The 23970-nt window shown below is 39.5% G+C and overlaps 2 protein-coding genes across 6 annotated transcripts in view; one reads left to right on the top strand and one right to left on the bottom strand.

The window, feature by feature from the left end:
- The window catches only part of TCERG1 (transcription elongation regulator 1), a 62240-nt gene extending 46353 nt beyond the window's left edge, over window positions 1-15887 (top strand). For 4 of the 5 annotated variants that reach the window (XM_037163337.2, XM_037163336.2, XM_037163335.2 and 1 more), the window contains 7 exons: window positions 3670-3820; window positions 8249-8413; window positions 8920-9102; window positions 11336-11515; window positions 12189-12272; window positions 13551-13651; window positions 14832-15887. In XM_037163337.2, the coding sequence (XP_037019232.2) occupies window positions 3670-3820; window positions 8249-8413; window positions 8920-9102; window positions 11336-11515; window positions 12189-12272; window positions 13551-13651; window positions 14832-15033 (1066 nt within the window). In that variant the 3' untranslated portion in view covers window positions 15034-15887. Of the gene's footprint in view, window positions 1-3669; window positions 3821-8248; window positions 8414-8919; window positions 9103-11335; window positions 11516-12188; window positions 12273-13550; window positions 13652-14470; window positions 14565-14831 lie in introns of all 5 variants that reach the window. The other variant, XR_005084967.2, reaches the window with a different exon arrangement.
- Window positions 15888-19059: 3172 nt separating this feature from the next.
- On the bottom strand, window positions 19060-20301 carry GPR151 (G protein-coupled receptor 151). The gene has a single exon (XM_037163349.2). The coding sequence runs from the start codon at window positions 20299-20301 to the stop codon at window positions 19060-19062; it is 1242 nt and encodes a 413-aa protein (XP_037019244.2).
- Between the last annotated feature and the right edge of the window lie 3669 nt (window positions 20302-23970).

Raw genomic sequence — 23970 nt, 5'->3', positions numbered from 1 at the left:
AATCCAGAGAGTGAGTTTGAGTTCAAGATCACAGTAGTTGATCCACTGGGTTGTAAAGGGTATTTTTAGAGATAGTTGAGGAAATTTGAATATGGAATGTTATTACATGATATTAGAGAATTAGTATACTTTTCTTGAGTGTTGTGGTTGTGGAGAAGAAGTATTTACATGATGAAATATTTATAGATGAAGTCTCATGGTGTCTACACCTTATTTTCAAATGATTAAGTAAAATGTAACTATCCCTTTCATGGATCTGGGAATAATTGAGACTCTAAAGGTGCTTTCCTTTTGTGGATTTGACAGATTAAGTCTTGCTGTATCGCAGTACCCTCCTGATGTTCTTTTGGAGCAACTAGACTTGTTAGAGTGATCTGAATTACACAGGTTACTTCAGAAAAGGAAGTCATCAGGCACATAACTGGAAGCCTTGGCATTTTGGGCATTGTGCAGTTATATGTTGCTATGTCAATACATTTAATGCTAGCCTAGAGATTAGAACCAGTTTTGGTAAGTAGTGGAAATAAGGAGGAATAACTTAAAATTGAGAAAATACTGTCCACTGACCTAAATTTCTGTTTGAATTGGGAAAAGGCTACTATCACAAAAACTCTTTAGTAGAGGGTGGTTTTTTTTTTAAGATTTGGTTTATATTTAGAGAGGGGGAGGGGGAGAGAGAGGGAGAGAAACATCAGTGTGTGGTTCCCTCTTGTATATCCCCAACGGGGGACCTGGCCTGCACACCCAGGTATGTGCCCTGGGTGGCAATTGAACCAGCGACACTTTGATTCACAGGCTGGCATTCAATGCACTGAGCCACACCAGCCAGGGCCTTTTCAGTAGAGTTTATAGATATAAAGCATTGGAAGTTATTCCAAGGGAAAGAATGGCTGGGGAGAACTACTTTAACTTCAGTGCCTGTCTCTTCTTTGTCTTTTTCTTTTTTTTAATACAAATTTCAGGTCAACACCTGATAATTGTGTTTTTCCTAATTCTTTACTACCCACCAATATTTACCCCCCCCCACTTCATCCCCTCCCTGCAAAAAGGATTTTTATACCATAAACACAAGTCTTTTATACAGTAGTACTCTTTGGAGTTAAGAGATGAGTCAAATAAAAACATCTCTATGGCAACTTAATGCTAAAATTTCATTTTAGTCTGTTCTGGTAAAATATTAATTCTTTTATGTATTAAAAGTAATGTAAAATAGCCCTGGCTGGTGTAGCTCAGTGGATTGAGCACGAGCCTGCGAACCAGACAATCGCGGTTCGATTCCCAGTCAGGGCACATGCCTGGGTTGCAGACCAGTTCCCTGCAGGCCAATTCCCAGCAGGGGACGCATGAAAGGCAACCATACATTGATGTTTCTCTCCCTCTCTCCTTCCCTTCCCTTCTAAAGATAAATAAAATCTTTAAAAAAATAAAATAAAATATTTAAAATGTTTACATTGTAAAAATTTTAAAAAAAGTAATGTAAAATAATTGAATTCACATTTTTACATGTTACTTGTACATTTTAAAAAAGGTTTTTTTGTTTAATCATAGTATTGCTTTTTTTGTCCTTTTTTTTTTAAGATTTTATTTATTTCTCTTTAGAGGGGGAGAGGGGAAGGAGAGAGGGAGAGAAACATCAATGTATGGTTGTCTTTCATGCATCCCCTGCTGGGAACTGGCCTGTAGGGAACTGGCCTGCAACCCAGGCATGTGCCCTGACTGGGAATTGAACCGCGATTGTGTGGTTCGCAGGCCTGCGCTCAGTCCACTGAGTTACACCAGCCAGGGCTCTGTCCTAAAATTTTTAAAGCAAGGTGCTTGATTTATCATGAAAATAAAACAGATTGAATAGGCTACATATACCTTTTCTGGGATACACTTTTACTTTAGAATTTCATTATGGTTACATATCCATTGTTCGAACCAACTTTGTGATAGATCCTGTTGTTTAAATTATTGATTTAATGGAATTAGATATTGTGAGTAGTATCAGTTTCATATAAAAGATTATTAGACTCTGCCTTTGGTTAGCAAAGCTTAAAAATAGCAATTGTTACCTGTGAGTGGTGCTCCTAATCTTCAGTTGGAGCTGAAGTTAACCAGCCAGCTTTTTTCTTCACGATTAAAGCCTGTAATTTATTTAATTTGCTTTATTTTTTTCCTCTAAAAACTATGGAAGTATGTGTTACATGAATGAATGATTATTATATAAAGTAAAAGCCTCAAATACTAAAATATATCCAAATGTATGAAAGTTGTGTAAATGCTGTTATTCATAAGGAAACTTCTTTTTTTATGTCTTTCCTCATTAGGTCTCATACACCTCATCTTTGTATTTGGCCTGCTTGGTGTTTGCTGAGCTCTTTTGGTTCTATACATTGATGACTGTGCCCTCGTTTGATTAGATAATTGTTACTGCTCTAACTTCTAGTTACTGGCACTTTATTCTACTCTCTCTACCCTTGTGTTAAGCCCATCAAGTGAATGCATCAGTTACTTTTTAATATTTTCCATATCTGTTCAGGCTGCCTATTTGTTCACTCGCCATGTTTGCAGTTCTTTGAAGCATTTTTCCTTTAATTTTCTCAATATAATTAAGTAGTTTTAAAGTATTTGCCCAATATCTAATTTGCCCAATATATTTTTGCCCAATATAATTAAGTAGTATTTAAAGTATATGAGTTTGATGTCTGTTGGTTTTTAAGTTTTTTTCTATGGGTCTTGTATTGCTTTGTGTGTTCAGTTATTTTTAGTTGAATATTGGAAATTGAATAACGGGTAGACTCAGGTCTGTTGTCTTCCTCTGAAGAGTGTGAATTCACTCTTCAATTACTGGCTCATCACAGTAATTTTAGGTTTGATATGTATGCTTTGTTAGTGTGGATCTCAGAAACTGGAAGGCGTTTCTCTTAACCATCCAACTTTGTCTCCCTTGTGGATCTTTGATCTTTGTTGTCATAATACCGTTCCCCTCCCCGCCAGCACTCTTCAGTCTCTAGTGTCTCTCCTTTGCTCCCAACCATGCAGCAACATGGTATAGGGAGTGGCTTTTTTCTGCCCTTGTACAGCTCAGCCTTGGCTCTGGACTCATGGGGAATCCTATGAGACATCCTGCTTGGGCACCCTCCCTATAGCTTCTTTCTCTAGCATTTTAGCACCCAAACTCTGATCTTTGCTGCTTCTAGCTCATTGGGACCATTGTACTCTGCTTTGGACACTAGACCTCTGCACCTTGGGAAATTGCCCCAAAGCAAAGGGCAGTGTGGCTTACCTCTCATTTTTACTGTTTGTTGTCTACTGCTTGAAATTAGGTGCCTTATGTATTTTGTCCTGTTTTATAGTTGCTTACAGAAGGAGAGCTAATTCAATAAGAGGCGGAAGCTGGACTCAGACTTATCTCAGAATAGCGCTAAATGAGCTCTTTAAGTCTCTTATAGCAAATTGCATTCTTTGCTCTCTGGTGTGTGGATCCTCCCACCACCATTCTGATAGTAAACAAATCTCCAACCACATTACCTTTAGACTCCTTTCTGTATCTCATTGTTGACTGTTTAGCAGGGTTGGGACTCAGTGTTTCTTTGGCACACAATCTTGCTGGGAAAATGACTGCGATATCTTTCTACAAGCAGAAATAGCTCTACCAAAGCTAGCACACTTGCCATTTTGTTACAGAGCTACTTTTAGTGAATTTGCAGCCAAGCATGCTAAAGACTCGAGATTCAAAGCAATTGAAAAGATGAAAGATCGAGAAGCCTTGTTTAATGAATTTGTGGCAGCTGCACGAAAGAAAGAGAAAGAAGATTCGAAGACCAGAGGTGAGAAGGTAAGATGGTTTTGGTTCCAGTCTTATGACTGATGGGAGAGTGAGAGGGGAGGTACTAAGCTGGTGCTGTGTTTCTAACATCATCCATGAGTGTAAATAACCGGAGCCATGTTTACTGTTTAGGCTTTTAAGTTAATTTTTATAATTGTTTATATGTGTACATTCTGTCACTTTGCTTCCATAATGCTTTTTTTAGTAGCTTCACTAAACTACATAGGTTTGCTTTAAATTTTATTAATACTGAGATGCCCATTAAACCCAGAACTGGTTGTTGGGCCTGTCTGTTCACTAGCCAGCACAGTGTCTGCTAAGATTTCAAGATTCTTTATAGGTGGTTACATTTAAGTTTCAAAAGCTTCTTTATCTTTTTTGCCCTCTAAAAGCATTTGAGTGACTTTTAATCTTTTAATAAACATATCTTATGTATAAATTATTGCTTATCAGAATTAAAGGTCAACGATTAAAGATTAATAAGATCTAAATGTCATTTGTGGTAGTGTCAGGAGTGGAGAGGAGCTCACCACTGAGGAGGCAGGCATGGGGCAGGGAGGGGGGAGGGGACGGTGGAGGGTGGTGATGGCACCAGTGGTGTGTGGGCCATCAACACATGCAACCACTCTCTTTAGTGTCCCTGTTTGCTTGGTCAAAGAGAAGAACCACCTCTGAAGCCTAATCATTCTTGACATTTAAAATTGCCTCCTGTTCCAGGAGTTAGACCATTACAAGTACTGTTAAATGTTAGGGAAGTAATACCACTTTTTTGTTGGGAAGAAAGCCTCTTTCATTGAAGAAAGTAACAGTTTTAGATGAAATAACTTCTGTCAGAAATACCTGAAATTTGGCCTCAAAAGTAGATTTTTCCAGAATTATTTTAGTATTAACATTTTTTTGTGTGTAAAATGATTATGCTTTTCAAAGGAAATGTGCAAAATCATATTCTACTTAAACATGTTATGTGGTATAGCAGAAATGTTAATTGTTTGCTACTTTTTTTAGTAGTAATAACTTTTTTGATTAAAGAAAACCATGTAAATAAATGATTGGTACTATATGATTAGTATGATTGCTTTTTTACAAGTTGAATGTTTTTCTCTCCATTTGTAACTTTTTTTTCCTGAACACTTTTTTTGTGCAACTATTTTATGTATAGTTATAGTTTTATAACAAGTGGATAGATTTTACAGTTTTGTGCTGTGTGGCCTGTCAATCAGTTCAGTCCCACAGCTGTCAGTCACTGATACTCAAAGAGTGTTTTGGGATTCCCTAGTGAGGAAAGAATTGCTTTCTCTCTGTATGGTGACTTTAGTGTCCTGCAGTTCCAGTACTTTACATTTCTTTAGTCTTTTTCCTTAGGAAGGGATGGGAGTTGTGCCCAGAATGTGTCAATTAAATTAAGAAATTAAATAAACTTACATCTAAATCAACCTAATACATTCAGCTTTATTTTCTTTTGATTGCAAAATTTTAATTTTTTAAATTACAACTTTGGTTTTGTACCATTACTAAATTTTTTGAAAAAGTAAAACTTTCTCAGCCAATTAAAGAATGCAAAATCAATTACTAACTAGACCATGAAAGCATAAAACATCTTTAAAGTAAGGGTTTAAATATAGGGTTTGGTTGATGAAGTTTGATCGCATTCTTCATGACTTCCTTTGTATAATCTTAATGAAGTAGGTTGTGTATATTTTTTGTTGTTGTTTTAATCCCATTTTAACCGTGTGATTAAAGTGTAAGATTGGTACCAGTATCATGCTAATATGTTGGAGTTTCTTTCCTTATTCTTGTGATTGATTCTCTAATTGGATCAGTAGCTGCATAGCAAAAGTTCAGAGGTAATTGCTTGCTGAATCAAAAGCCTGTGAAGGACATTGACTTTCAGTGAAGTCCTTTTTTTTCCCTTTCAGTGGGGATGTTCAGGCTAAAGGGTACATTTTCATGTAGCCTTCACTGGTAATTTTTTATTTTATGAAAAAATATCCGCAAAACTGAATTTTTACTTGACTGTTTTGTTTGCTAAAGTAGCTTCCGTCAAGTTTTTATTATAATTTTTATTATAACCAATTTTTATAAAAATTTGGTTCAAATAATTTACGTTTTGGAACAGCACATTTGAAGTTATACATTCTCTTCTTTCAGATTTTTTGCTGAACAACTTAAGTGTTTTTTTTTTTTTTTTTTATAAAGATTTTATTTATTTATCTTTAGAGGGGAAGGGAAGGAGAGAGGGAGAGAAACATCAATGTATGGTTGCCTTTCGTGCGTCCCCTGCTGGGAACTGGCCTGCAGGGAACCTGTCTGCAACCCTGGCATGTGCCCTGAATGGGAATCGAACCGCGATTGTCTGGTTCGCAGGCCCGTGCTCAATCCACTGAGCTACACCAGCCAGGGCACTTAAGTGTTTTTATTATAGTACATAAGGCCAAGCAAACTATTTCTCCCTATTAAATTAAACAGCCCAGATGGTAAGGTACTTTCATATTTGGTGAAAAAGTTTTTATTTAAAGTTTATTTTGATTATACATCACACATTTTAGGAACTTCAGTAATTTTTATTTTATAAGCTTTGTGTGTAATATTTGGAAATCATTTTTGGTTAATATAAATTTCTATGGCTTGGGAAGATTCCTATTTGATAAAATGTGCATGTTTTTATTTAGTATGAATTTTATAAATTTTGCCTTCTAGTTATCACATGCATCTAGGATTTGATATTCATCTTGTCAGATACAAGGTAGAGAAGATGAACAGTAAATTTGTTATACCGTAGTATCAAGTAGTTTCTTTGTCACTGTCTGGAAATGTTGGGTTTAAGAGTATTTCTCACTAATCCAAACAGAGTCAAGAGCCAGGTTGAGCAGCTCCACAGCTGATTGATTAGCTTTTTGTCTTTAAAAAAATTCTCTAATGCAAAAACCCTGATGAGTGTTTTGCAGAAAGGACACCGACTTCCCTTTTAGTCCTCTAATAGGAGAAATGAGGTTATAGGAAATGAGAGGGTTGGAATAGGCAGAAGGGATAATTCATTTATTTTGTGTGCACACATTTTAAATTCTGATTTTGTTCCTAATTTCTCATTCCCTTGGTGGGGAGGGAAGGCAGCATTTTTAATCTCTGTGGGTTCTCAAGAGGTTCTTGACTTAGTCCGAAGAAATGACTTGGCTTATTGGGTGTCTTCCTAGGGAGGGATACAAGCTAACTTAGATGAGACTGAACTTTAGAACAGGACCTCAAAAGTGCCAAAAATAAATGCTTCATTTATCCCTTCCTTTCCTTATTTATTTATTTATTTATTTATTTATTTATTTATGTTTTAAATTTTCATTTTATTTATCTTCAGAGGGGAAGGAAAGAGGGAGAGAAACATCAATGTATGGTTGCCTCTAGTGCGTCCCCTGCTGGGAACTGGCCCCTGCAGGGAACTAGCCTGCAACCCAGGCATGTGCCCTGACTGGAAATCGAACCACGATTCTCTGGTTCACAGACCAGCGCTCAATCCACTGAGCTACACCAGCCAGGGCTCCTTTCCCTATTTAAAAAAAACTTTATAAATACATTTTGAGAGAGGGTTCCTAAGTATTATATATGTTGATACTAAAGGATTAATCTTGTTTAATCCTTCTGGTATAATATTACTAACTTAATAATTCAGTTGTTAAGTATGTTATTTCATTAACACATATTCTTAGTTGTATAACGGTAATGTTTAATGGCTAAAAAGTACAGAAAATCTGAATGTAGTTTTTTTAGTAATTAATTATGACCAAGATAGAAATTCTATAATTTTCTTGTATATAAGGATAAACACATTGCTCTTTTTTAAAACTAGAATATAAAAATTTAACTTATTTTTTGTTTTTAGACATTTGACAGTAGTTTCAGATTTGTAATGATTAATAAGACTTGCTATTGGTGCTCAACTATTTCTAAATTCCCCTATTAATTTTAACAAACAAAAATTTTATTCGTCTTTTAAATAAATCATTCTGACTAGCTTTTTTAAATAAATCTAACTGGCTTTTTAAAATAAATCATTCTAACTAGCTTTATGTTAAAAGACTTTACTATCAGTTTATAAGCTGGTTCTTAGCTAAAAATAAGTGCAAATTTATATTTCTTATGAAAACATGGCAGTTCTCAGATCATATGTTATAAACAACATAAAAGTTTTTTATATATCTGAATAATTTTATTGGAGAGTATGATTTACCTAGAATTTGGTATATTTTAAATGACAGCCTATATGTATATTGATTTTTATATTTTTCATGTAAAAACAAGTCTAAATACTCATACTAAAATTTACTCTTACTTAAGTGTGCTTAAAAAGTTATGTTCATTTTTAAGGTAAGTGAACTTTTTTTAGTGTAAGCATTTAGATATGAGGAATTTCTCATTGTTTTTCCTTCATTCTGTTTTGAAATGTAGATTAAATCGGATTTCTTTGACCTATTATCTAATCATCACCTGGATAGTCAGTCTCGATGGAGCAAAGTAAAAGACAAAGTAGAAGGTGATCCACGGTACAAAGCAGTGGATAGTTCATCAATGAGAGAAGACCTTTTCAAACAGTATATTGAAAAAATAGCCAAGGTAACCATTGTGTTTACTTTTACTGTAACCATGGAATAATAAAATCCTTAATTGCACTCACTATAAAGGTATTAGCTGCTCTTTGGGGGTTTGGGAATTTTCTTACTGATATTCTTTTCTTTTAAAGATTTTTATTTATCTTTAGAGGGGAAGGGAAGGAGAGAGGAGGAGAAACATCAATGTATGGTTGCCTTTCGTGTGCCCCCTGCTGGGAACTAGCCTGCAGGGAACCAGCCTGCAACCCAGGCATGTGCCCTGACTGGGAATCGAACCGCGATTGTCTGGTTCACAGGCCCACGCTCAATCCACTGAGCTACACCAGCCAGGGCTGATATTCTTAATATAGGAATCCCTAGTAGTTGCTTTGGAAATGAAGTACAGTGTTTAGGTAAACAGTATTGTTGGTAAAAAGTAGGTTTGAAATTTTGTATTTGGCAAACTTAGTCTTATTATGGAACCATTTTGATGCAATTGGTAAAAAGCACAATGTAATTTCACTTTTACAGAATTTAGATTCAGAAAAAGAAAAGGAGCTTGAAAGACAAGCCCGCATTGAGGCCAGCCTTCGAGAACGAGAAAGAGAGGTTCAGAAGGCTCGATCAGAACAAACAAAAGAAATAGACCGAGAGAGGGAGCAGCACAAGCGGGAAGAAGCTATCCAGAATTTCAAGGCCCTTCTGTCTGACATGGTATATATGCAACTCTTTTACTGTCTTTGCTGCTAAGTCCTGGATGTTAGAAATCTATTTCATTATCTCATAATGGACATCTTAGTATTCTTTAAATTGAGGGGTATGATTTGGTAATTTATTTATAAAGTGTATTAAAATTGAGTACTTTGTACTTTGCCTGTTGAAACAGGCAAACCCCTAGGAGGTGTTTAACATTTTCAGAAACTCAATGCTTTGTATATGTGAAAAGTCATAGTCTTTTGGTGTTGAAGCTATAGTTTTATTGATTTTGATGGAAATCGCCCTAAATTATTACACACTCAACAGGCCATAGTAAGAAACAGAGTGTGCTGGACATAATTGACTCTTTTGTTGATGATTTGGGGTCATCACTGTGATGGCCACTTACTGTCCATGGAGATGGTATGAGATGTAGGACTGGAGGTGTGCTCTTCCCAGGAGATAACCTGGGATTTTCTTGAAAATACTTCTGCATTACCCATGGTTGTTGAGGTATGTAAGGTGCATTGTCCCTACAGTGAATGCCTCAGATGGCTCTGCTGTTCTGCTTATCTCCCGCCCCCCCTTTTGTTACCATCTTTCCACCGTCTCTTTTGTTTCTGTCAGTGAGGCTCTTCAGATCACTTCTGTTGGGTCTTTAGATTTCTTCCCTTGCTTCTGCTGATCAGTTTTCATTTTCCCCCATCTCTTCTCTGGACGGATGGACTCATTTCCTCATTTCCCTCTCTGCCTCTTCCCCCAAATTCATCTTTTCTTATTTATTTATTTTTAAAGATTTTATTTATGTATTTTTAGAGGGGAAGGGAAGAAGAGAAGTATCAATGTGTGATTGCCTCTCACACGCCCCCTACTAGGGACCTGGCCCACAACCCAGGCATGTACCTTGACTGGGAATCAAACCAGCAACAGTTGGGTTTGCAGGTTGGCACTCAGTCCACTAAGCCACACCAGCTAGGGCTCAGATTCATCTTTACTGCAATCACAAGAATCTTTGTAAAAGGCAGATCTGATTTTGTGACTTTCCTTGGTGCTTGTAGAAGGTTAAAGTCCTCCTTGCGCTTAGCAGTTGCCTACATTTTGTTTTCAGTCTCCTTAGCGTGATATAAAAGACTGTTCATTCCTTGACTCCCTTGCCTTCTTATTACCTTACCTTCTTTGGTTTCCTCTCTTACCCCCTAATTAGGCTCTAGCCTTGCTGAACTTAACCTTTAATGAACCATACTTACATTTAAAGAATCCTGCTGTTGCTCCTTCTAATCCCTCCACCTACAGTGCTTTTAAACTTCCCACCACAGTGGCAAACTTCATCATTCTCTGAGAACACACTCAAACGTCTTGTCTATGAGACTGATCCCAGCCCTTTGGGCAGATCTGATCTCACCGTTGCTTTTATTACCCTTGTGCTCAGCGTGTATCTCTCTGCAGTACTTACTAATGTCATTGCAGTTGTTGGCTTACAGTGCCTGTCTTCCCTGAAAAACCAAGCCCTTTGAAGGAAGGACTTACTTTCTATTCCCAGTGCCAAGCATAGTATTTACCCTGATATATATTTAGATGCTTCATAAATATTGGTTAAATGTTTTTATATTTTCCCTTTTTCTTACCTTTCTGTCTTTCTATCCTCACACATTTCTTAGCATTGGCAGCAGTGACTTAACTGCTAATGCCATTACCAACAATGAAGCTCACATTTCTTCTGGTTGGTGAACCAGCGAATCTGTCTGGTTGTCTGTTTATGGTTTTCTTAACCATGTCAATTCTTGCCTATGCTTGGAAGTGTCACTTCTAGTATGTATTGTGGTTGATAAGTTCCAATTTGAGCTCAGGATTTATTGAGTGGTTTTTGTGTATGTGTGTGAGCTGCTGGGTGCTATAATAAGACATGTATTTCTTATTTTACTTGTATCCAACTCTTCTACTACAAGTTGGTAAGATGTTAAATAGAGTACCTAAGTACTCTTAAAGTGATTAGAGACCACAGTTGATGGAAATTATCTTCTTTTCATCCTTCATCACCTCTGAACACATACTCAGTAGGTTAGGTGAGCTCTGGGAGATGAGATTTCTGGCTTTAAAGAGTGGATTTTTGGTGACTGCTTATTAACTGCTTAACTAAGGTGAAGTCACCAGAAACTTCTTTTATTAAATGTATCATTCCTAAACAAATAAGCCTTTTATTGTTGAAGCATGGAAAGATAAACCTGGTGATAGATACAGCTCTCTGTTTTAGGTGCGTTCTTCAGACGTGTCGTGGTCTGACACGCGGAGGACTCTGCGGAAGGACCACCGCTGGGAGTCCGGGTCCTTGCTGGAAAGAGAGGAGAAGGAGAAGCTCTTCAACGAGCACATAGAAGCACTTACCAAAAAGAAGAGGGAGCACTTTAGGCAACTTCTGGATGAGACTTCTGCAGTAAGAATCTCTTATTTTTTCTCTTGAAATCTAGATGAATCTTTGTTAATAATTCCAAAAAGTAAAACATCAGCATGATTTGTAATGTCTTAGTCTTTAGCTACATTACTGGAATTTATGGGTTATGATACTTCTCATAAAATGTTGATGATCTTACTATTTAAAATTTATTTATTTTCGTGGTTTTCAAGTTCATATGTGCTCCTGTGGCTACTATTCAGAATGTCCTTATTAGCATGCATGATTCATCATTAGTCACTCCTTGTATACTAAATTTATTAAATTCCTTCTTTTGCTCAATTTTTAATTTATTGTAGAGTCCCTTATTTGTCAGTGTGTACACTCTGCTGTCCAGGTTTTGCTCCTGTTTATCTGCTCTCTTTTGGTGCTGATTTCTTCCAAAGTTAGAATTTTGCACCTCAAGATAAAGGGTTTGTAGGTGATTGTCTTAGGCTACTTCGAAAGTATGGCCACGACAATGACTCTTATGGAATCCAACACAAAGAAATTGTGTTAAAGCTGCTTCCCTGTCCCTAACTAGTCCACTTAACGGTTGGTATCCCAGGAGACCGAGGGCTAGTGTGTAATGTTATATACCATGTGCGTGCTGCAGTTCAACCCCTCAGTGAAAGCACGCTGTGTTCATGCTTTTTATCACCTTGTCTTTTCAAAGATTACCTTAACATCCACATGGAAAGAAGTAAAAAAAATCATTAAGGAAGATCCTCGGTGCATTAAGTTCTCCTCCAGTGACAGGGTAAGAGGATTTTGTCTGACAGCTGTGTGTGTGTGTCTTTATAAATATTAATTAGGTGCTTATTCAGCATCACTAGTATGTTGACCAAAACTAAGCTGATGGTTTTATGTGAATAACTTTCAAGTGTATGAGAAATAAATCTGAATTTTAAGTTTATATTTTCTTTTCTTGCACAATATATTAACAAGACAGCACAATGGAAACTTTAAAAAGTTAATCCTTGGGACTCTGGCCAGGTAGCTCAGTTGGTTAGAGCATTTCCCAATACATCAAGGTTGTGGGTTCAATCCCCAGTCAGGACACATGCAGGAAGCAACCAATGGAATGCATAAATAAGTGGAACAACAAATTGATGTTTCTCTCTCCCTGCCTTACTCTCTTTAAAATTAATTTCAAAAAATTTTAAAAATTCATCTGCCCCATCTGGTGTGGCTCAGTGGGTTGAGTGTCAGCCTGCCAACCAAAGGATCACTGGTTTGATTCCCAGTCAGGGCACATGCCTGGGTTGTGGGCCAGGTCTCCCTGGTGGGGGCAACTACACATTGAGGGGGAAAAAAATCTCTTTTTCCTTCCTTTCCTCTCTCTCTAAAAATAAATAAAAATTGTTGGGGTTAAACTTAACCTGTGTTTTGGGATTTTAGAGCTTTGATGAAGACATAGTTTTAATTTATGTTGTAGCCAGGATCCACTAGATAGACGTATTCAGGATGGCAGTTAGTTACCAGAGTGTCAAAGTGCCTGAGTTAAGCTACACGTGTAGAACAATGTAATGGGATCTCTAGTTCTTCTTACATGCTCCTGAGACCTTGGAGTAGAGGAATCTCAGATGCTTGAGGTTTGTGAACTGAAAACTCTGTTCTGGTGCTCTCTGACTCCTGTGTAGGAAACAGACTCGGTTAGGGTTTGAAACAGTCAATGATGTCAGGAAGTAGAGCTTACTACAGTCCATTGTGTCCCATCATTCTCCTTTCCTGGTTGGTTTCCCTAGTAGAGTCCAGAAACCCCTAGATCTGCTATTCTTACTAAGTTGTGTTTTAGATGTAGGTGTGGACCACAAAGTGTACAAGGCTGGGTAGCATGGTAGACTGAGAGCTGAGAGATCCCGTCTCAGTTTCTAACTTTTCTGATTGTTTAGAATTGATAGTAAAGTCTTTTTTTTTTTTTTTTTTTTTTTAGCCCAAAGAGTTTCTGTCCAATTACTAGAAAATAAATGTACCTTATTGCCTTTCCCCCCCAATCTTACTGGTTTTTTTGGATTTTCTTTTTTTTTTTTTGCAGAAAAAACAAAGGGAGTTTGAAGAATACATCCGAGACAAATACATCACTGCCAAAGCTGACTTCAGGACGCTTTTGAAAGAGACCAAATTTATAACATATAGGTGTGTGCAGCGAAATGTCCTATGTCCGCAGTTGGTGTCTTTACTAGTCCTTACTCTAATGGCCAGAGCATACTATGCATTCACACACATGTCGACATTATTAATTTTTAAGAATAAGAAGCAGCCAACTATTATCAAAGGCCAAAGACAGTCAGCCCATCTCTGCCTTACTTTTTTTTTTTTTTTTTAAGAAAGGGCCCAGATGTCAATTCTTACTTTGTGTTACCCACCCATCCACTTTTTAAAACAGACTTTTATTTTTACTTCACTGCTTTTTCAGGAGTACCACCAACTATATAAGAATTGTATTTCACACAGAGACTTTTAAAATAATCCTTCACTATTCTAATAATCCTTCAGTTATCTTTGACTCCTCTGAAGACTATTCAGTGTTGCTGAACCATTCTCAAGCTTGCAATCATCTTATTTAAGCTCAGTAAAAACTTTTTTCTCAGAGGAAAGCAGTTTGCTGGATACTTAAAAACATTTTAAATTATAAAATCAGAACTTTAAAACCAGATTTCTCTGTAGCATAGCCAGTCGTCCCCCAGCCCTGACAATTTGCCATTAGAACAGTTTGGCATTGTTAGTAATCTGCGCAGGAAACCATGGTTGTTTCATACTCCAGCATTTCTTCCTTTAAAAGAGAAATTTGAAACATCTTAATGAAGGGTATGTGCACGGGAGGATAGATAGTGCTGAGGGTGTGGTTTTTAGGTATTTTGTCATTGGATTTTTTGGTCAGGATCCTTAATGTTTTGCATCAGCTTGGGCTTTTAAATTAGATGTGAAGTAAGACTTCTTTCTACATTTTTATAGTTAATTTAGTGAAAGATGTGAAAGTGAAAGCTTGTGAAAGATGCTGGGATTGGCAGCCCCGCAGACTGAAGTCCTCTGTTCATCCACAGAACAGGTACAGCACGGGCAAGATTTACCCACCCACCCTCAGTCCTGATCTGGAGGGACCACCAGTAGGGGTGGGAGGGTAATTCAGCTTCTGAGGCCCTTTCACTCCTTGGAGTCTTTGCTGAGGTGACTTACAAAGGTGACCACTGCAGTGAAATTTTTCTTAAAAAAAAAAATGGAAACACAATTAGGAACTAGATGGACATTTCCAGCTCATAACTGAAAGACCTATGAACAGCAGTCAGTAATTCTTGGACTTCTTTTCTTATTTCAGATCCAAAAAGCTCATCCAGGAATCTGATCAGCACCTGAAAGATGTAGAGAAAATTTTGCAGAATGACAAACGGTATCTGGTACTAGACTGTGTGCCAGAGGAGAGGCGGAAACTGATCGTGGCCTATGTGGACGACCTTGACCGCCGGGGCCCGCCCCCACCTCCCACCGCGTCTGAGCCCACCAGACGGTCAACGAAATAATTCCGCACACTCTGCCACAGGGGTATCTATTAGTTCAAAATGCTTGCATGAGCCAACTTTCAGGGTTTTACATGTATGTGCATTAGTCAAATACTGCAAAACCATCTGACGAACAGAAGGAGGAGCATTCATGAACAGTTGCTAACAGAGAACACTTGGAAATATTTATGCTTTTCTTTGTGTGGCATGACTGACATACATACTCAAATGTAGGCTGTGTCTAGTAAGTCTCAAATCTTGAAGCTAAAGATCATCCTTTTATGAGGTGTGGAAGTTATTGACTTTTGGTGACATTCTTTCTAGCAGTGTTATACATTGAAGATGTAGGAGCATTTGTGGTTTGAACTTGCAAGATACAAATACCACAGACTCCAAGAAAACCTAAGTTAGGGTTTGGTTTGTTTTGATTTTGTTTTTTAAAGCGGGTAAAAGAGAAAACACTGAAAATTGAATTCTTCCAGAGGTTAAGATTATTATAATGGACATACTTTTACCTTTGTCTGTAAAGAACACTTTAGTTTTATTCATTTACATGCTTTGATTGTCCCCTCTGAATTATAGGCCAAGTCTTGTTTAGCATAAGAGAAGATTTATTTAGTAATTTCTTCTCAGGTGTGGAACCACGGTCATAATTTAACATGTTGGCCAGAATAGAGAACTGCTGGTTAAACATGCTCACCATTCAGTGATCTTTATCAATATTATGGATTAGACAGCAGATTACCTTTCTGGGTGTTCCCTGTAAACTATACTCCTGTTTGAATGTTAAACTTTTGTTTCTAAAGTTTAATTTTAAGATGTTTGAATGTTCAGTTTATGTATTTGAACTACAATAAACCAACCCTTTTTATATATGTGGATTGTATATGATTATGTTACATAGTTTATAAAGATTTCTTTTAAACCTATTCTTAAAAGAGGTAGCAAATGTAATTGGTACAAGAAAAAGTTAACTTTAAGTCTTGAATATCACACAGTTTTGAAAGGCTTGACCATAATAAATTATTTGCAGTATAAAAGGGATGGGATGTGCAAAGAACCATTTTGGTGCTCGGTCTCTTAGCAGTATCTTAACTGCTTTAAAATAAGCTGTTTTTTGTTTTCTTATTTTCTTGTTACTTTACAGTACCACTGACAGTTAATGCTTCTTTGTTTGTTTTTGGCATCCTTTCAAGGTGTCATGCATACTGTGCCATGAAACTTAACCTTTGATTTTCAGTTGTTCTTTGTAGCTTTACCTTCCCAGTTTAGAAAGATCCTTCTATTTCATTCCTTCATAGGTTTCTAGTTTCAGTACCACATAAATAAAATCTTTAGAAAAAATAGATGTCAATAGGATAATCTATCTTCTCTGTTAATCTTACACAAATTATGATTGTAACAAAACCTAAAAAGAGGGAATACCAACAGATCTGTTATGTGCACAGACACACATCACCCACATACACAAACACATTCACATCTGTGTTACTTGGTACTCAGCTTAAATATATTCTGTGCCTCAAAATTCAGGTGAACTCTGTATGGAGTGACCTGGACTTGATTGCTTCACTAAGGCTTAAACCTGTACAACTGCTAGTCAACAGGATTGTTTCCTTCTTTTTTCCCCCTTCTCTATTTTTAAAGTTTATTTATATAAATTCATTGAATGATTTTTACATTTTATGAGGAGTGAAACAGAAGTGTTTGACAAAAGGAGCACAGCTATTCCAGAAACATGACTGTCTCGCAAAGGGGAAACTTATGGAGTGGTTGGTTCTTTTGAGTCCCACATGGTGTTGTGTCCCTGTTCACAGCATTCTCTTGTTCACAGTAGAGACGTGGGAAGAAAAAGGTTTGGAGATACCTGATTTCCTGCTTTTATTACAAAGTATTTGGGGTTGATTGCTCGTATAAGTTGCAGATCAGACTCTTTTCATGCAGATTTAAGAGATCAGGTTGGGACTTTGTGCATTCAGCTCTTAATGAAAGGGTTGTGGAAATTACACTTTTTCAGTCCTGCGTCTTGATTTGCTGCTTATCAGCAGACACTTGACAAATCAATGAGTCAGTTTCCAGGACCTCCCCACAAAGCCTCATTGTGCCAAATGATTTTGAAAGGAGCATTCAAGACAGGAGATTTAAAATCTTCAAAACTATCTGAAGTGAAACAGTTTTTGTTTATAAGTTAAAATATCAAACACTGGAATCTTACATTCTACACTTACTACATATAATATACATAAAAACCTTTAATTCAAATAGTTCACCATAGACAAGTGTTAAAGGTAATCTCTGTATAACTATCTTATCACAAAAACAATATTTTAGATACTCAGGTTAAATTGTACTTTATGTGATCATGTGAGCCTCAGAATAAAATTTGTAATCAATCAAGTAAGAACAGCCCTATCTTTTGTGTTAAACAAACCATGATCACTTGTAAAAATAAAAATCCTAACATTCAGACTGAACATTTTTTTAAAAATTCCATCCATAGCAATTTTATTATATTTTAATTCTTCATCACTTGCCTTAAAGACAAATTTTTCCCCCTGAGAGAACTTTCAGTGAAAATACCTCAGAAGTTCCATTGCAGAGTAATTGAGAACCATGGATAAGTGTCCTTATATGTCATAGGGGAAGAAATGTATCATAATCATGTTTATGGGAGGTGCTTTAACTTACTGTAAAATGAACAGTTATTGCCTATTCAAGTTATACTGGTAATGTGTTTGGAAACATAGAATTGAATTTTATTGCTTCCCTTTCTGCATTGCCCACTCCCCTTTTTCTCTTGCTACTCTTAATCATCTTTATAACTTAAAACTTCTGAGGCCTTTTAAAAGTTGAGTGGAGTTCAAGTTCAATGTTAAGGTTATTTAATGCTACTTAACAAGAAAGGTTATTTGTATCCCCCTTTATAATTAATTATATTTGATGTTGCCTGTGGTAATTAATACTGGTATCTTTAGCCACAGGTTATAATTTATCTTGAGAGAAAGGAGTATTGGGAGGAACAGATTCATTTCAGCTTGTGGAAGAGCACCTGTCTCCTGTGTTTGGGAAGAGACAGAAGGGTAGTTTTTTAAGTTCTCTCTCCATATCAGAATAGAGAATGTCACGCATGGCTCAAATCCTTAGACTTAGAAACTGAAAGCTCAGGTGGCATTAAAAAGCTCAGTGAAGCAACTTTTGGCATAAGGCAAAGTTTGAATTTACTTAAACTTGGCCCAAATAAGCTATGATTTGAAACCAGCCCAGAACTGGAATAAGGTGATGTTTCTTACTCTGCATCTTCAGTCCTAGACATTCTGTATAGATTTTCATCAAGTAAATTTACTTATTTTAAGCAAATGAAGATAGCTCATTGAAATATGTTCATTACTATGATAAAGAAAAACCTTGGCCCTGGCTGGTGTGGCTCAGTGGATTGAAAGCCAGCCTGAGAACCAGGGGGTCGTGTGGGTTCGATTCCCGATCAGGGCACATGCCTGGGTTTCGGCCAGGGTTCCCGGTAGGGGACGCACGAGAGTCAACCACGCATTGATGTTTCTTTTCCTCCTTTCCTCCCCCTCTCTAAAAATAAAATCTAAAGAAAAAACCTCATTGTATGGACATAGATTTTGAGCTTTGGTTATGTGAAATAAAATTTAATAGATGAAGTCAGGGCTAGCAGGCTCAGGAAGAAGCTAAAGGTAAGAGGGTTCAGCTTTTGACAGATAAGCTTCACTCCAGCCAGTACATACAGGGCTAAAGAGCAGCCCATGAAACAGCCACTGTGAACAAGGACAGACTAGCCAGGCTTGAATGCCTTGTGGCATAAACATACAGCTCAGTTCTTTGGGCAGCCTAGTTTTAATTCTGAAACATAATCACTGCTCCTAACATGACGTTCTACTTACCAAATTGCACATTTCGAAAATGCAGGATCTGAAGCAATTTTTGTAATTCCTAAAGGGAATGATTTTGTTTTACATGATAACGTCAGCCATATAAGCAGCAATACAATACCATAATCACAATTTGTTTTTCTCTGAAACTTAGTTATTTAGCACAATCTCCTGTTTCTTGTTCTTCGTGTTCCCAGGGGACAGGGTCATTGTCTTGCACACAAGGGGTCATGTCCCTCTCATGCCAAAACTGCTCTACATCAGGGAGGACAGGGATCTTTTCCTTCCCACTTTTCTCTTTTTCTGGTATGGATACTGGGGACTCTGGAAAGGGCGTGTTGTCAGGAAGGATCTCTGAGTGACCAGCTGGTGGTTCCTGAGACTCTGAGGTAGCCAGGTGCTTTCTGGTTAGCATCCATTTCCATAAACCTTTCAAGACTTCCTTGAACTCCTCCGACATCACTAGAAAAATGAGAGGATTTGCTGAAGAGATGGAAAACATCAGGACTTGAGACAGGGCTATGAAACCTTGTGGTGGGGCCTGGCCTCCAGCCCTCAGATGCCACATCCACAGCCATGCTATCCACCCAGGGAGCCACAGCACAGCAGAGGTGACGGCGATGCTCACCAACATCCCTGTGAGCTGCTTTGAGCACATCTGGTTTCTAAGATTTTGAGTCTTAGTTCCTTGTTTTTGACATTGTCCATAAGCTCTCCAGAAATAAAAGCTGGCAAAGAGTAATGGAAGGCAAAATACTAGGAGAGGGTACAGCTTCCCGAACATTGACATGAACTCTTTGGCCATGGCGGGTACGTCCACAAGGCACATTTCCACACCTGCATGAAGCCTGGTGGTGCTAAAGAAGCATTCTGGCAGGGACAGCAGGCTAGCCATAGCCCAGATGGCCACCAGCACTGACCAGATGGTGCGGCTGTGGGTACTTACTTGCTTGGCTGGGTCGCTTGCGTACATGAAGCATCCTTTGGCCACTGCAACGATGGTCAGGCTCTTCGCTGCCATGCACGTGTGGATGAACCAGTCAGAGGATTTGCAGACAAACCAGCCTAGATCCCAAACACCTCTGGAGTATGCTGTAGCTCGAAGAGGTGCAGAAAACAGCAAGAGAGAGAGGTCAGCCAGGCTGAGGTTCAGAATCAGGGAGTGGATCAGGGACAGCTTTCCTTTCCATGCACTGTGAAGGAGGATGCCAATCACGCACAGGTTCCCCACGAATCCCACCAGGCAGACAGCCACCAAGAGAGCTGGGACTATGGTTCTCCAGTCCTTGGAGTCAGAGGGTAGATACCCTCCAGCAAAGTGGAGGTGAGCAAGGGACACGTTCATGGTGCTGGAGTTGGAGACTGCCAAGGTGGCTGCCAGCATCACCTTTTCCATTCTTCCTCCTTCCAGAGGTCAGCCTTTTTGTCTTTTCGCCTTTACTATTTTGCGTAGGAAGTAAATACACTGTCGTCCGTGTCAAATGATGCTGCTGGACCTTCCCCTTGCCTATTCTGAGAGCAGAATGCGGAAGGAGGTTGACTGCTAAGCTCTTCTCTGCTGCACGGAAAATCCATCAACTGCACTGAATGACAGGCAGCAGGGGCACATGGTTGCTGCTCATTAGCAAATCTAATATCAAAGTGTCAGCCTCATGGAGAAAAAAACCAATATACCCATAAATAATAAATGAGGAGGGCATAACATGTAAGTGGGGTAGGTTCCTGGGGTTCATCAGAGCCAGTCAAGACAATTATTTTCAACCAGCTGTTGCTGAAATCTTGACTGCAGTCTGTAATTCAGTAAACGCCACATCCTGGAAACTTACACATGCACCAGAATCACCACGGCAGTTTGATTCAGTGGATCTGGTGTAGGTTACAGCACATTTCTTTGCTCTTGGAATGCTGAACAGCCCTTCAGTAGAGGGAGTATTCTGTTCTGAGACTGAGTGAAAAAAAAATTATAGCCCTGGCTGGTGTAGCTCAGTGGATTGAGCACGGGCCTGCGAACCAGACAATCGCGGTTCGATTCCCAGTCAGGGCACATGCCTGGGTTGCAGACCAGTTCCCTGCAGGCCAATTCCCAGCAGGGGATGCATGAAAGGCAACCATACATTGATGTTTCTCTCCCTCTCTCCTTCCCTTCCCCTCTAAAGATAAATAAATAAATAAAATCTTAAAAAAAAATTATGGAACTAGGGAGAGATTGTCGCTTAGAAGGATCAAGCCAAAAAGTTCAGTACTAGGTAGGAAGGGAGGACAGATGAGGGCTGCAGGGAGAAAGGGCGGCACAGAATGCTGGGACTCAGAATTTGCTGCCTTTGACACCTGGTGTCCCTGTCTCAGACCTGGGCCTCCACAGTCACACTAAAGCCCCAGCAATGGGGCGGCTGCCACCCCAGATACCTCGGCTGGGTCCCAGGCTGCTTCTCTTGACAGAGACACCACTCATAGTGATAATGGCAACAGGTAGCTCCTTGAAACTCAGAAGCACGGACGAAACAATGGCAAATCTCAGCTGTAGACTTTTTTTTTTAATTTCAAGTTACAAGGGACCCCAGCCCCCTTAATTTTCAAAAGACCCCAGACAAAGCAAATTGGTGGCCAAGGTTTTAAGTGGCTTCTGATCCAAGCAGAGCTGCGTGTGACCTCTTACTAGGGCTGGGCAAAGTTTACCCTATAGTTGAGCTCCAGGAAGGGGTGAATGATACAGGCAAGCCTCGGAGGTAGATGGGGTTCAATTCCAGGCTCTGCAATAAAGATAAAGTATTGCCACAAACAGAGTCATAACCTTTTTGCTGGTGGAGGGTCTTGGCTTTCAATTTGTAAAGGATGCAACATCTGTGGAGCACAGTGAAACGGGGTATGCCTGTAATAGCCATGATAGATTGTGTGAGTTCTAAGTGCCACCTTCCATGCTAAGCATTCTCAGGACAAACAGAGAGGGTACTGTTAATGCCCCTGCTAGAGATGATGACATCAAGGCATAGAGAGGTGAAAGGACTTGCCCGTGGGTCTGAAGGCCACACAGCCAGCAGATGACACAGTTGGGAGGGAGACACCTGTGGGTCCGCCCTCAGAGTTGGTATCCATAGCAGTCTGCTCTCTGGCTCCGCTAAGGATGTTGTGAGTTTCTGACTCTTAAGCACTGAGATTGTGAGACTAGATTTCAGCTGTGCAAGTGTATGTCAAGCCCTTTGGCACTGAATACAAAGCATTGAGCCCCTTCCTCTTTGTCATCCATGACACCAGCCCCTGAAAGTCCAGTGTGGTAGAGAGTCTATTTCCTTGAGAAGCTACAATCTAGTCGAGGAGATAGCCAACCAAGAAAGGTCAATGACAACACTACAAGTGTCCTGGCTGATGATGCCTGGACCAGGGGCACCTGGAGCAACCTGAGAATTGGTAAGGAAGAGTCAGGCAAAGGCTTCCTTGGAGAACAAAATCGGAGCTGGGGCTTTGCCCTGCACCTGCCTGCTCATCTCCAGTGGAGCCTTTTGTGGGCCCATCCACTGCTGTGGATTCAGTATTCTTGTATGCAGCACCCAGGCAAACAGCTGCTTCTAATCAGGGACATTAGCATGGTTTACTTCAGGTCTCCCAGAGCTGACCTCTTCTTCTGCCTCCAGGTTGTCAGGCTCCACACATTGCATGTGAAGCCCAGGGTGGGCAGAGTGATCCGCAGGGCCTCGCTGACCAGCTGCGGTTCATCAGTGTGCTGAGCACCTGGGCTCTGTCCGCACGGCACGACCTAAGTTGGCCCTCACTCCCACTCCCGAAGTGGATGAAAGGCTGTATCGCACGATTGGTGTTTCCTTCTGTGCCCATGACCTTGCTCTTGCAGGCTTCCTTTCTCCAGTCCTCTGGCTGTGCTCTTTTTTGGACTTCCATTATCCTGTTTTGGTGGACTGTCTTTTGTTGTGGCGCCTTCTCAAGTGGCATGTCTCCGTTATTTGGCATCTGGTGTTGTGGAGTGTCATCTGGTGCTGCAGGTGCTAGCTAAGTGACAGTCCATTGCTAAGGTAAGCACCAAGGAGGTCTGGCTGGGGCTCCATGGCCCTTCCTAACAAGATGGTCCCCTGTCCTCTTCCAACTCCTCCTTTCTCCTGTTAAGACCACTGCAGGAAAAATGATGGAAGGAGATCGACTGCCCTTCCTCACAAAGTGGTTGACAAGTCTGGAAAGAGGGGATTCCTTTGCCCTGTTATTTAATGTCTGTGACTGTGTACTGTGTGTTTGTGTACGTTCTAGGCTTGGTGGCCATCCTGTATGTTTCCAGTGCCACAGACTGGGGAGCCAGAGCTGAGCCTTGTCCCTGAAAGATGAGGCTGTCAGATCTGAAAAAGGACTGTCCAGATTGTCTGGGTGGAACCTTTATTTTCCAGGTGTGACAGACACTCAGAAAGTGTAAGTGGCTTGTTCTCCATCACTGGTTCCTTGGGAGCAGGACTCCAGCTGGGCCTCAGGAGCCTCAGCGACCAGGGTGGTGCTTTTTGCCCTTTACGCCATTTTGCACCTTTTCCCTGCCTGGGTTGTTGCCTTTGTAGCGACCTCACATTTTGACTGTGCGGAGGATAAAGACTAGACGTGGGTGTAAAGGCCCTTTGCAAAGCAGGAGGCTGATAAGAATATGAGGGGTAGCTGCATTGTGTCAACTTAGGAAGAACTTCCAACTTTCTTGAAAAAAAAAATCATTCATGGTCCTATCAAACACAGCTGTGATTGATAATGTGCTGTTGTTTCCTTTCACCTGTTTTTCCTTTTGCAAGAATTTGTTCTTTGTTGTGGTGCAGAATACAATGGCAGTTATGAGTTTTGCCAGAGTGTAATGAGAGGCCCTGGTCAACCAGAGACACTGGAGAGAACTCCCAGGGATGGATTTCACTGTCATAATGACAGTGGTTGCTATTTTGTAGGGGCACATTGTCCTGAGAGAACAGGCTTTCTGCAAGGGAAGGACTGAAATATCTAGGTGGATCCCCAGTTAAACTCAAGCTTTGGACATGATCAACCTTTTCTTGGCTCCAGCTGTTTTGTTTTGTAGGCTGTCATTTGCTGGGGGATC

This window comes from Artibeus jamaicensis, unplaced genomic scaffold (genome assembly GCF_021234435.1).
Source record: "Artibeus jamaicensis isolate MK-2021 breed Jamaican fruit bat unplaced genomic scaffold, CSHL_Jam_final contig_456, whole genome shotgun sequence".
In the NCBI taxonomy this organism is placed as follows: Eukaryota; Metazoa; Chordata; class Mammalia; order Chiroptera; family Phyllostomidae; genus Artibeus; species Artibeus jamaicensis.
The sequence above is the reverse complement of the archived record's forward strand: the minus strand, read 5'-3'. Positions and strand labels throughout refer to the sequence as shown.